This window comes from Lithobates pipiens, unplaced genomic scaffold, assembly GCF_037356315.1.
Source record: "Lithobates pipiens isolate NorthernLeopardFrog02 unplaced genomic scaffold, aLitPip1_a1.2 Scaffold_8, whole genome shotgun sequence".
Lineage (NCBI taxonomy): Eukaryota > Metazoa > Chordata > Amphibia > Anura > Ranidae > Lithobates > Lithobates pipiens.
In genome coordinates this window covers 47771621-47786148 of record NW_027507903.1, presented here as the reverse complement: position 1 = coordinate 47786148, position 14528 = coordinate 47771621, and the positions used below count along the sequence as shown (strand labels likewise).

Sequence of the window (14528 nt, the reverse complement as noted above, 5' to 3'; positions counted from 1 at the left end):
TTATTCCTCTGATAGAATGCATACTGTGGAGGAGTTGTCACTATATATTGTTTGCGTGTGATAAATCCTTATCAGTTGTTTATTAAGCACTGCAAAACTAACGCCAACAATAAACTCTTCCTTGTATATATATTTTTACTCCATTTATAGATGTGAATTTCAACTCATTTAGTAGCAAGTCCACAAAAAGTGTTTCTTCGCATTTAAACATAAAACAGAGTAAGGTTCTATTAGGCTGCAGAGAAAACATTCTGAAATACAGTTGTTAGTACAAAGGGTTATAAGGTTTCAGACAGCTAGACAGCATACAATTTCCTAGTAACAAACAAAAGACAGCCGTTCTCATGTCTAACTTCATACCAGCTAACAAAAGGATGTTATTTTCACTGAGAAAAAGAAATATCGGACTGCAAGGAGAAAGTTCACACACTTTATGTTTAACACTTTGATGCTGGTTTTACTGTAGATCTGTGTTTGGGCCACATATTACAGTACAGTTGTTACCAGCAGCACGTGATCATGCAGGCACAATGCGGGATGGTAAGAGCAAATGGGCTGCCCACTTTGCAAAGAATTTTTCTTTAGTTTAAAGTGGTAGATGAATTCTACCACTTGTGCCTACAGGCAAGCCTATAGTTAGGCTTACCTGTAGGTATTGTGAATAACTCCTAAACATGCATAGTCTAGGACAGTGATGGCGAACCTTGGCAACCCAGATGTTTTGGAACTAGATTTCCCATAATGCTAAACTTCATTGCAAGAGTGCATGAGCATCATGGGAAATGTAGTTCCAAAACATCTGGGGTGCCAAGGTTCGCCATCACTGGTCTAGGAGATATTCAAAGTGCATGCAGCTGGTGACGTTACTGCGCGGGAGTGACGGCCTCTTTCCCCCCGGCCATTCATGTAGCTGGAGGACGTAAATCCAGAAGGAAGACCGGGGGGGGGGAATGTCATCCCTCCCAGCAGTGACAGAGTTTCACTGGAGGGCCTCTTTCTAATGCCGCGTACACACGATCGGATTTCCGGCCAGAAAAAGACCGATGAGAGCTTTTCATTGGAAAATGCGACCGTGTGTATTTAGCTGTCCGAATTTCCGCCAGCCAAAAATTGATGGCTTGTTCTCAATTTTCCAGACTGAAAAACTTTCTATCGGTAATTCCGGTCATGTGTATGCAATTCCGACACGCCAAAAATCATGCATGCTCAGATTCAACTAGGAGACAGAAGCTATTGGCTACTGGCTATTGAACTTCCTTTTTCTAGTCCCGTCGTACGTGTTGTACGTCACCGCGTTATAAATGATCGGAATTTGATGTGACCGTGTGTAGGCAAGACAGCTTGAGCCGAATTCCGTCGGGAAAACCATCAGAGCTTTTTCCGACGAGAATTCCGATCGTGTGTACGCGGCATAAGGGTAAGTCTCTCATGATGTGCTAGTATGCGATGCAAACTAGCACATTATGACACTGCCCTGCAGGGGATGTTTTTTTTTCCCCGTCCACTGTGGTTTATTACCGCTTTAATGAATGAGGCTCTGCTGACTTCCATCCAGTAATGTGCAAGCAAAAATAGTTTTTGAATTTCCTTGCAAGTGTTTGGTTATTTTTCGCAAAGTGAATTTTCACCACATTCACTAAGTTAAGGGAAAATTTCCTTGCAAACAGCGTATTTGCCTTTAGTAAATCAAACCCCAGTATGCTTTGTGTCTCTTCTTGACATAGCTCCCAACTGTCCCTGATTTCGAGGGACTGTCCGTGATTTGAAACAATGTCCCTCTGTTCCTCATTCCTCCTCATTTGTCCCTCATTTTGGTCTGCTCTATATAGATGTATATAAAATGCACTTTTTATCTATCAAAAAGTGTTTCCCAGCGCTAAATCTTTCATCTGATTTCTAAATTGCTGCATTTGTAAATTCCAAAACCCAGTATAAAGGAAGTAGTGGTAAAAAAAAAAACACTTGAGGGTTTAACCAATCTTATTTTTTTTTTACAATTCTCCTTTAAGGGGGCGTGGCAAGGGGTGTGTCTTATGCCTGCATACTTTTGCTGATAGGTGTCCCTCATTCCCATCTCAAAAAGTTGGGAGGTATGTCTTGCGACAGCATGGATTAGTATGTGCAATGTGTAGGGAGGTTAGATGAACTCGCCCCCTTTCACTGCTCAGGCCAGCCTGCATCCTAATCATCCAGATGCCAAGACCTTGAAGTCTGCTCTTGTTCCACTGTAGTCCACCATCTAAATAACAGGTCACACACCGAAGAGGTTCAACTCCAGCCAAGGCTTTTTGGAATGGCATCACACACTTCTCACTCCTACCTAAAGTCGTACCCCCAACATTTTTCCCTATAATTAAGCCCTTCTATGGATGAAACATTTTGGGGGCAAAGCTTTAGGTGAGAGTGAACGGTGTGCTGTCTTTTCAATAAATGTTGGCTGGAGTTGAACATCATCGGTGTGCTGCCCATTATTTGGACTGTGTAGGGAATTGTTATAAACAGTTTACTTTTTTCTTATTGAAGGTTTCAAGTTGTGATTGGAAAATGGCCGTTAAATTGATTGAGGAACTGTGAGTTTATGATCAAGTAATTTGATACCAGTAATATGATTTGCTTCACAGGCTGGATAAAAACATTTGATAAATATTACTATGACCAGACTCAGCATATCCTAAACAATATGGTAGTCAAACTGCAAGAGGATCCACGTCGAAGATTCATCTGGTCAGAGATTTCTTTCTTTTCAAAGTGGTGGGATAACATCAATTCCCAGAAGAGGGCAGCAGTGCGAAGGTAGCGTTAAGGGTTCTTGCCCTAAATTTATCCTTTGGTCTATATCTAGCGTAGACAAGTGTGTGTGTGTGTGTGTGTGTGTGTACCCTGCTTCTTACCTTGTGTCATAGGGGGGCAAAGTATCTTTAGGTTTGTCCACAGTTTTTGGTTATGCTGTTAGCTATACTGAATTTAAAGGAAACTTTTTTTTTTTTTTTTTCTTTTTTTCAGTTTTGGATGGAACTGGCTAGGATTTAAAAAAAAAATGGCATTACAAAAAAAAAAAAAAAACAATTATACTCACTTATGTGGATCCAGTATTGATCCCCTGCTGGCTCTGCAGTGAGAACTGAGTGATCAAACACTGCTGATCGCTCAGTTCTCCCCCACGGCTCACTGAAGCGCTGGGCTGTGGAGGGGGGCAGGAGGGGCTGGCTTATGCTCTCAGCTGATTGCTAAGCCAGATGCGGATCCAGTCATCTGGGTGGATCCCGACCATATGGTTGGGGTCTTTCCAAAGCCTGGACCAGCTGAGTGATATCATGATATCAACAGACAGTGAGCTTTAGCCCACTATTGCCTGAAAATATATATATATATGTGTGTGTGTGTGTGTGTGTGTGTGTGTGTGTGTGTGTATTACACAGTATCTTACAAAAGTGAGTACACCCCTCACATTTTTGTAAATATTTTATTATATCTTTCATGTGACAACACTGAAGAAATTACACTTTGCTGCAATGTAAAGTAGTGAGTGTACAGCTTGTATAACAGTGTAAATTTGCTGTCTCGTCAAAACAACGCAACACACAGCCATTAATGTCTAAATCACTGGGATTCATGTTTCCCTCAATGAACTGTAGTTCCCCAGTGCTGGCAGCACTCATGCAGCCCCAGACCATGACACTCCCGCCATCATGCTTGACTGTAGGCAAGACACACTTGTCTTTGTACTCCTCACCTGGTTGCCACCACACACGCTTGACACCATCTGAACCAAAAACGTTTATCTTGGTCTCACCAGACCACAGGACATGGTTCCAGTAATCCATGCCCTTAGTCTGCTTGTCTTCAGCAAACTGTGGGCTTTCTTGTGCATCATCTTTAGACAACAGCCATGCAGACCAATCTGATGAAGTGTGTGGGGTATGGTCTGAGCGCTGACAGGCTGACCCCCTACACCCCTTCAACCTCTTCAGCAATGCTGGCCAGCACTCATACGTCTATTTCCCAAAGACAACCTCTGGATATGACACTGAGCATGTGCACTCAACTTCTTTGGTCAACCATGGCGAAGGCCTGTTCTGAGTGTAACATGTCCTGTTAAACCGCTGTATGGTCTTGGCCACCGTGCTGCAGCTCAGTTTCAGGGTCTTGGCAATCTTCCTATAGCTTAGGCCATCTTTATGTAGAGCAACAATTATTTTTTTTAGATCCTCCAGAGAGTTCTTTGCCATGAGGTGCCATGTTGAACTTCCAGTAACCAGTATGAGAGAGTGAGAGCCAGTGGCGGAATTACCAGGGTCGCAACAGTCGCATCTTGTGACGGGGCCCTGGCATTCCGTCACTGTAGGGGGGGGGCAGCGGTGTTTGCTATTCACATGGCTCTGAGCAGAAAGCGTGTCTCTCATGGAACAGCAGCACAGAGCCAGCATTGACAGTTCTATCTCCCCCTCCGTCCATCCTCTCTCACACGGGATGAGAGAGGACACAGCTGATCGGCTCCCCCTTCTCCCCCCTCCTCTGTGTGCTCCTCGGGCAGTCAAGTGCAAAGCTAACAAGCTCACATTTCCCACAGAGCACACACAGGTAAGGGAAAGGGAAGAAGGGGGAGCAGATCAGCTGTGTCCTCTCTCATCCTGTGCGAGAGAGGACGGACGGAGGGGGAGATAGAACTGTCAATGCCGACTCTGTGCTGCTGTCCCACAAGATACACGCTCTCCGCTCAGAGATATGCTGTCCTGAGAAGGCGGGCGGCACTGATTAAAGGCACTGATAGGGGGCACTGATGGGCACAGGCTGCATTGATGAGCACTGTTAGGTAGCACTGATAGGAGGCACTAATGTGCACTGATAGGCTGCACTGATAGATAGAACTCATAGGCTGCACTGATGGGCCCTGAGGAACACTGATGGGCAGAACTCGGGCAGCATTGAGCACTGATAGATTGCACTGATTGGCAGCATTGAAGAGTACTGATAGGTGGCACTGAAGGACACTGTTAGGCGGCATTAATGAGCACTGATAGGTGGTGCTGATAGGCAGAATTTATGGGCACTAATAGGCGGCATTAATGAGCACTGATAGGCAGCACTGATGGGTGGCATTGATGGGCACTGATGGGTGGCATGATGAGCACTGATGGGTGGCATTGATGAGCACTGATGGGTGGCATTGATGAGCACTGATGGGTGGCATTGATGAGCACTGATGGGTGGCATTGATGAGCACTGATGGGTGGCATTGATGAGCACTGATGGGTGGCATTGATGAGCACTGATGGGTGGCATTGATGAGCACTGATGGGTGGCATTGATGAGCACTGATGGGTGGCATTGATGAGCACTGATGGGTGGCATTGATGAGCACTGATGGGTGGCATTGATGAGCACTGATGGGTGGCATTGATGAGCACTGATGGGTGGCATTGATGAGCACTGATAGGCGGCATTGATGAGCAATGATAGATGGCACTGATGATCAGTGATAGATGGCACTGATGATTGGAGCACTGATTATCAATGTAAACAATTTACTGACATTTTTGACAGTTAACGATAGTCCTTTCCTCACACAGACACAGCGTGGGAGGAAAGGGTTGCGAATAACCATAAAGACTGTTTACATGTGATCAGCTGATCTCATGGTAAAGGGCCACTGTGATTGCTCTGGATGCATGTCCCAGGGGGCATTCGGGAAGCAGGGTCCTGGGAGGATGTCCATGAATACCCTCCCAAAATTGGAAGCCTGGGGCTCGGATGGAAGGGGCAGGGAGGCCCATCATGGTTTCCTGCAATGGGGCCCTGAAGTTTCTAGTTACGCCTCTGGTGTGAGCGATGACACCAAATTTAACACACCTGCTCCCCATTCACACCTGAGACCTTGTAACACTAACAAGTCACATGACACCGAGGAGGGAAAATGGCTAATTGGGCACAATTTGGACATTTATACTTAGGGGTGTACTAACTTTTTTGCCAGCGGTTTAGACATTAATGGCTGTGTGAGTTATTTTGAGGGGAAAGCAAATTTACACTTTTTTATACAAGCTGTACACTCACTACTTTACATTGTAGCAAAGTGTCATTTCTTCAGTGTTAAATAAAATATATTTACAAAAATGTGAGGGGTGTACTCACTTTTTTTGAGATAGTGTATGTCAGGTAAAATTAAGTATTGAACACATTACCATTTTTCTGGGTAAATATATTTCTAAAGGTGCTATTGACATGGAATTTTCACCATATGTAGGTAACAACCCATGCAATCTATACATACAAAGAAACCAAAACAAATACGTTCAGAAATTAAGTTATGTGTAATAAAACAGAATGACACAGGGAAAAAGTATTGAACACATGAAGAAAGGGCGATACAAAAAGGCACAAAAAGCCAAGACACCAACTGAAATCTATTAGTAATTAGAAAGCAATCCTACCCCTTGTCAGTGCTAGTTAATACCCACTGTTTCAGTCTCAACTGATGACCTATAAAAAGGTTTTCTTACTACCAAGATGTCACACAAGAAACAACTCATGATAAGTAAAAGCAAAGAGCTCTCTCAAGACCTTCACAACCTTATTGTTGCATAACATACTAATGGCATTGATTATATAAGGATTTCTAGACTTCTGAATGTTCCAGTGTGCACTGTGGGGGCCATAATCCGGAAGTGGAAAGAACATAATTTCACCATAAACCAGCCACAACCAGTTGCTCCTTGCAGGATTTCTGACAGAGGAGTGAAAAGAAATTATCAGAAGAGTCATCCAAGAGCCAAGGACCACTTGTGGAGAGTTTCAGAAAGACCTGGAATTGGCAGGTACAATTGTTTCAAAGAATACAATAAGTAATGCACTCAACCGCCATGGCCTGTAGGCACGATCACCATGCAAGACTCCATTGCTGAAGAAAAAGCATGAAGCTCCTTTAATGTTTCCTGCACAACATTTAGACAAGCCTGTGAAATACGGGGAGAATATAGTCAGGTCATATGAGACCAAAATGTAACTCTTTGAATGCCATAGTACACGCCATCTTTGGAGGTCAAATGGCAATGCACATCACCCCAAAAACACCCCCATACCAACAGTGATGTTTGAAGGTGGGAACATCATGGTGTGGGTCTGTTTTTCAAAATACAGTACTGGCAAACTTCATATCATTGAAGGAAGGATGAATGCAAAAGACATTCTTGATAAAAATCTTCTGCCATCTACCAGATGATTAAAATGAACCGAGGGTGGACGTTTCAGCAAGACAATGATCCCAAACACAAAGCCAAGGAAACTCAATTGGTTTATGAGGAAAAAAAGCTGCTAGAATGGCCCAGCCAATCACCTGTCTTAAATCCAATAGAAAATCAACGGAAAGAACTAAAGATCAGAGTTCATAGAAGAGGCCCATGGAACCTTCAAGATTTGAAGACTGTGGAAGAATGGGCCAAAATCACACCTGAGCAATGCATGTGACTAGTTTCCCCATACAGGAGGCATCTTAACGCTTTCATTGCCAACAAGATTTTGTACGAAATATTAAATACATTTCAGATAGCATGTTCAATACTTGTTCCCCAGGTCATTTCATTTTATTACACATATTAATTTCTGAATGTATTTGTTTAGGTTTCTTTGTACGTTTGGATTGCATGGGTTAGTACTGACAAGTGCTGAAAAGTTTCAAGTCAATAGCGCCTTTAGAAATATATTTACCTAGAAAAATGGTAACATATTCGATACTTCGTTTCCCCGCTGTGTGTGTGTGTGTGTGTGTGTGTGTGTGTGTGTGTGTGTATATATATATATATATATATATATATATATATATATATATATATATATATATATATATACACACACACATACACATACACACGCATTTTATATATATATATATATATATATATATATATATATATATATATATAAAATATGTATAGTGTGTGTATGTATGTATGTATATATATAATCTGTTTTACTCAATAATAAATGTATATTTACTTGATACTTCTATGCTTTATTTGTTGAAGCATGCCTAGTCTCGTTGATCTGCGTGTTTCCTCTCCAAAGGTTAGTTGCTAATGGCCAACTGGAGATGACAACTGGTGGCTGGGTGATGCCTGATGAAGCCAATACTCATTACTTTGCCATAATCGACCAGATGATTGAAGGCCACCAATGGCTGAAGAAAAATATTGGTATGGAAACCATTTTGTTTGAATAGGCTTGGGTTAGAGGGCAGCAATGTTTCTGTAGTTACTAATGAACAATGAAACTTATTACCCAAATAACTTTAGCTTAATAAAGACATTTTCTGTTAATTGGATCCTTTTTTTCTCTTGAAAGGTGTTAACCCAAAGTCAGGATGGGCGGTGGATCCTTTTGGGCACAGCTCCACCATGCCATACCTTCTAAAACGCTCCAATATAACCAGCATGCTAATTCAGAGAGTGCATTACTCCATCAAGAAGCATTTTGCAGCCACTCGAAGTCTGGAGTTTATGTGGAGACAGACGTGGGGTATGGAAACGAGAGGTTTTTGGCACTTCTCCTGAATGTGTGGGTTTGAAGGTTTCTGCTGAGGTTATCAAATGTGCTTCCAGCCAGTCTGTCGTCGAGTGCACATCTGCAGCATCCTGTATGGCAGTTTCCTTTTTTTTATAGTTACTGTCGGTAAAAATCTGATGATTGGGGGGGGGGCTCCCATCAAAAGCTCAGCTGCATCATCAAATGTGCTGATCTCGGTATTCCCTTATTTGCCTTTCTTCTTTGTGTGGCGTCATCTCCCTTTTTTATTTCTGACCTTAAAATAATTTGCTAAATTAACTAAACAATTAATAATTTGCGGTCACATGCAGAATATTTAATGTTCACTTATTAAATATCTATGTGCTTATGTTGCATAACTTCTGGGTGTAGAGCTACTCCAGTGATTACACTTGTTTTCTCACACTTATGCATGTCTACGTTTGCTCGTATCTATACACACCAAATTGGGAGATGGATGATCCTGTACAGAAATGTGCACGTGGTGTATGTTTTTACTTTACTAGCTCTTACTAACAGCCTTGGGCACAGTGAAGTGCCTGGGAGGCAGGCAGATCATGAGCCCTGTCAGTTTCTCAGACTGTAAAAGTAATTACAGCACAAATTTAAGGCCCCTTTCACATGGGACGGATCAGTAATGATCCGCCCCGTGATGATCCACTCGCTCAGCTGGGATCGCTCCGTTGTCCCCGCTGAGCCAGCCGGCGGCAGACAGGGCGGTCTCCGCACTCTGTGCAGGGACCGCCCTGTCAGCTCTCCGCTCTCCTCTATAGGGATCGGATGAGCACGGACCGTCTGTCCGTGTTCATCCGATCCGCTCTGCAGACTGATGGAAAATAGGATTTTTCTCCGTCTGCAGAATCGGACTGTTGCGGAGGCGGACAATAGCAGGTGTCTGCGGATGTTCATCCGCAGACACCCGCTGTCCCATAGGGATGCATGTATGTCCGTATTTCATCCGCAAACGGATGGATGAAATACGGACATACTGTCCGCATGTGTGAAAGGGGCCTAAATAAATATTCCATTTAAGTAGCCCAATTAATCAGAGAAGTTTGTTAGAATTTTTGGTAAATGTCCTTATTCAGCGACCAGTTCAAGAACCAAAACTTGAAATCATATATAGAAACCAATCGATCAATTGGAAGTCAGACAGGATTGATTGCACTTGCGTGCTATGGAGGGGGGGTTTACTAAAACTGGAGCACACAGAATCTGGTGCAGCTGTGCATAGTAACCAATCAGCTTCTAGATTTTATTGTCAAAGATTAAAGAAGAACTATAGGCAAAACTTTTTTCACATTTTGGATGTATAGTAGGGTTGTAACCCCTGTCGGTTTTTTTTTTTTTTTTTTTTTTTTCGCCATCTGTGTCCCATTGGGGAAGATTTACCTTCACTTCCTGTCCCATAGCCAAAGGAAGTGAGAGGAAATTAGGGGAATCCGTTGGGGCCCCCCAGGTCACCAGAACTAGTGTCCCATTGGAAGATTTGCCCTCACTTACTTTTCTAAGGACTATGCAAAATTTGGGATTTTCCTTCCACTTTCAATGATAATGCTAAACAGGACAAATAGAGAGGATGAATCCCCTAACAGGGGCACAGACTACAATAGAAAAATAATGGGTATTCTAAACCCTGTCCACTCTACCCAAAACGAAAAAATTTTTGCTTTTAGTTATATTTTAATTGAACAAGCTGAAGTTAGAATCTGATTGGTTACTATGCACAGCTACACCAGATTCTGTGTGCACCAGTTTTAGTAAATCTGTGTCTGCAAATGTATTAAAGGATAAGTTCACCTTTGTAAAAAATAAAATAAATGCACATCTTTTTGCAGATAAACAAATGTTTATTTTTTTATTTTTTTACTGGCAGCTGCAAAGCATTGCACCCAACAGCAGATCGCAGTTACACGACTCCTGCACACTGTCTATGTAATTTGTCTGTGAAAGTGAAAAAATACTGCTCTAAACCCAAAACGGTGAACAAAAAGCTGCTAACACTCAAACAAAGTCCAAAGATTATATACAACAAAATAGTGTAGTGCTATTTATACAAGAAAATATTAATGTACTCAAACAGTGACAATATACAGTGACCCAAGGGTACGCTCATCTTGTACTTTCCACATTGCTTTTATATGTTTTTTTTATATTCTATGTGATCACATTTATTTGTCACATCTGTTTTTATATAAGATGTGAATAAAGTTTTTAGCAATTTTTGACCTGCACCATTGGAGTTTTTTAAATTTTTCCATATTTCCTATGTTGCATTGGATTCTTGTTGAGCTATTTGAGTGCACCGCATCGGATTCCTTTGGAGTGGTTCCATCGCAAGATCATTGGTTCAGATAGGTGCTGCATTTTCTGATGGCCGTCTTTCAGTCCTGATTTTCCTGGATCCAGCTTGGCTCGGTTTCCCCTTGCACTAGTGGTTTTAGCGATACAAGCTCGTATGATACATTGCCATATGGTACTTGTTTCCAACACATAAGAGTGTTTCATCTTTCCATCTAATTTCTACCTTTTTGAGATCCATTCAATATCCATTTTGATTATACCATTTTGGCTATTGAGTCATTCATCACCTGATTGGACTATTTAATCTGTGGGACTCTTGGTTTTATTGCTTTTTGTGGGTGACAGCCTATAAGGCAGGGATATGCAATTAGTCGACCTCCAGCTGTTGCCAAACTACAAGTCCCATCATGCCTCTGCCTCTGGGTGTCATGCTTGTGGCTGTCAGAGTCTTGCTATGCCTCATGGGACTTGTAGTTCTGCAACAGCTGGAGGTCCGCTAATTGAATATCCCTGCTATAAGGTCTTGCATGTATATTTATTTATACACTTTGAATGTTTTAGTTTTCACCTTCACGGTCATTTTTGATTTCATATATTGTCACTGTTTTGAGTACATTAATATTTTCTTGTATGAATAGCGCTACACTATTTTGTTGTATGTAAACTGTCTGCTTGTTTCTGAAGAAACAATGAACTACTTAGAACACTCAACAGCGCCCTAGTGATTCTTTGAGAACTACAAGCTAGTAGCCACAAAGGATGGCAGTACTTGTAGTTCTCCCATTCTCAGAACTGTGTGAATGAATGAAGCGGCCAGGTGGGTGGAGCCCTGCACGGCTGTGTTTTTTTTTATTTTTTTTTATTGTGACAGTGAGTTTGGGGAGAAGATTCCCATCATTTGAAGGCGGCGGGTTGGGGAGCGGCTGCAGCAGGGAGAACATGTTACAGTTCCACCCTAAAAATGGGTTCCCAACGTTCTCAGAGGTAAACTTATGCTTTACTCCAAAACACTAAAATATCATTGACAATTTGTGAAACCTAAGATAAAATCTGGTTGTGCGTGGACCGCTCTGCGTTTCTTGTGTGTATGAGTTTGTGTAATGTAACACGTGGAATTTATACCCTTTTTAAGATTTTCTGTTTTGTAAATCTTCATGCTGCCTTCTTTTCAAGGTGCAAGTGAGAACAGCAGGTTCCTCTTCAACAAACACTGCAGGCACAATTTATTTTTCTATAGTGAAAGGCTGCTTAGAAAATGCTTCACTGAACACTTGAATGTATTGAGGTGTTTAGCTCGATCTACTCTTTGAGGCCTGGAGTCAAGGCAGTGCTCGGCAGACACAAAGAAACACGCCGACTGTCGTCCTTTAAGACAATCTATGGGAGCCTTTATAGTTTAAGGGCTATAAATATATTTGTTAAATATTCTACACTGCTATTGGATGGGGTGGCATAAACATCATATGTATTTGGTTATTTAAAAGCCTAAATAGTTTCCTTTTTATGGTATCGTTTTCAGATCCAGATTCCGACACTGACATCTTCTGCCACATGATGCCATTTTATAGCTATGATGTTCCGCACACATGCGGCCCCGATCCCAAGATCTGCTGCCAGTTTGATTTCAGGCGCTTGCCTGGAGGTAGAATCAATTGTCCATGGAAATCACCACCAAGAGCAATCACAGAGTCAAATGTGGCTGAACGGTAGGTAAAAGACATGAAATTTGTAGTTTGCCTGTATTTTATAGCTACACACTGGCCTTTTATTTAAAGGCTAAGTGCATCTTTTAACAAAAAATCATAAATGCACATTTTTTTGCAGGTAAGAAATGTGCTTTTTCTGTATTTTATTTTAGGAGCGTAGAAAGCATTGCACCAGTGATTAGCAGATTGCTGATGCCATGCAGGTCTCCTGCAGACTGTCAGTGTAAGCGGTCTGCCGCACATCATATGGGCAGACAGTTTTACACTGACAGGAAGAATTGATGAACTACCACAGTGCTCAACATGGCCGTGGTAATTTGAGAGCTACAAACCGACATCACAAAGGATGTCAGTACTTCTAATTCATTGATTCACAGGGATCTGTGAATCAATGACGTTGGCGGAGCTACGCATGGCTGCGCTCTCTTTAAACTGTGGCAGCGAGCATGGGGAGAAGGTCCAAGGCTCCCTGCTAAAGGAGTGGGGGGCGCAAGGCGTCTGATGCTGAACATGTTGCATGGTCAAACCCAAACACTTTTAAATTTGTATGCAGTCAGGCAAGCCCTTGCACTACAGTACATAGTTACATAGGTTGTAAAAAGACACAAGTCCATCTGATTCAGCCAAATCAATTATTTAAAAAAATCCCATATACACAATCTTGTAACCACAGTTGATCCAGAGGAAGGCGAAAAACCCCAGCAAACCATGATCCAATTTGCTGCACCAGGGTAAAAAAAAATCCTTCCTGATCCCCCGAGAGGCAGTCGGATATTCTTTGGATCAACTTTACCTATAAATGTTCCCAGTACCCAGTTATATTATGTACAGCGAGGGGATCTGATCCCCTGCTGATTTTGTACGTTTGCCCACTGACAAAGAAATGATCAGTCTATAGTTTTAATGGTAGGTTTATTTTAACAGTGAGAGACAGAATAACAGCAAAAATATCCAGAAAAACGCATTTCAAAAAAGTTGTAAATTGAATTCCATTTTAATGAGTGAAATCCGTATTTGACCCCTTCACAAATGTGACTTAGTACTTGGTGGCAAAACCCATCTTGGCAATCGTAGGTCAGACATTTCTTGTAGTTGGCCACCAGGTTTGCACACATCTCAGGAGGGATATTGTCCCACTCCTCTTTGCAGATCCTCTCTAAGTCAGCCCCAGAAGGATTTACCCCCTTCATGACCAGGCCATTTTTTGCGATACCTCATTGCGTCGCTTTAACTGACAATTGCGCAGTCATGCGATGTTGTACCCAAACAAAATTGGTATCCTTTTTTTTTTTTTTTTTCACAAATAGAGCTTTCTTTTGATGGTATTTGATCACCTCTGCATTTTTTTTATTTTTTGCACTATAAACAGAAAAAAAGCGTCAATTTTGAATAAATTGTATTCGTCAGTTTAGGCCAATATGTATTCTGCTACATTATTTTTGTTAAAAAAAATTGCAATAAGCGCATATTGATTTGTTTGCGCAAAAGTTATAGCGTCCCGAAAATGGAGAAAAGATTTATGGACTTTTTTTTTTTTATTGTTAACTGGTAATGGCGGCGCTCTGCGATTTTTAGCGGAACTGCAATGGTCAAATCTGACGCTGAGTGACACTTTTTGGGGACCAGTGACACCAATACAGTGATCAGTGCTTTAAAAATGCACTGATCACTGTATAAATGACACTGGCAGGGAAGGGGTTAACACTAGGGGGCGATCAAGGAACTGTGTTCCCTGGGAGATGTTTCTAACTGTATGGGGGATGGGCTGCCTGGGAGAAGAGAGATCTTTGTTCCTGATCACTGGGAACAGCTGATCTCTCTCTCCCCTCCTGTCAGAATGGGGATCTGTTTGTTTACATTGACAGATCTCTGTTCTGGCTCTTTCCCGTGATCACGGGTGGCCAGCGAACATAGAGTCCGCCGGACCTGCAGGCGAGCTCCCGTAACGTCTGCGAGCCCACAGCACCACATGCACAGACT

The 14528-nt window shown here is 42.1% G+C and overlaps 1 protein-coding gene across 3 annotated transcripts in view; it reads left to right on the top strand.

The window, feature by feature from the left end:
- MAN2A2 (mannosidase alpha class 2A member 2) overlaps positions 1 to 14528 on the top strand; it is a 215596-nt gene that overhangs the window by 130267 nt on the left and 70801 nt on the right. For all 3 annotated transcript variants that reach the window (XM_077469210.1, XM_077469208.1, XM_077469209.1), the window contains exons 5-8: positions 2622 to 2793; positions 8062 to 8189; positions 8338 to 8511; positions 12362 to 12548. In XM_077469210.1, the coding sequence (XP_077325336.1) occupies positions 2622 to 2793; positions 8062 to 8189; positions 8338 to 8511; positions 12362 to 12548 (661 nt within the window). The remainder of the gene's footprint in view (positions 1 to 2621; positions 2794 to 8061; positions 8190 to 8337; positions 8512 to 12361; positions 12549 to 14528) is intronic.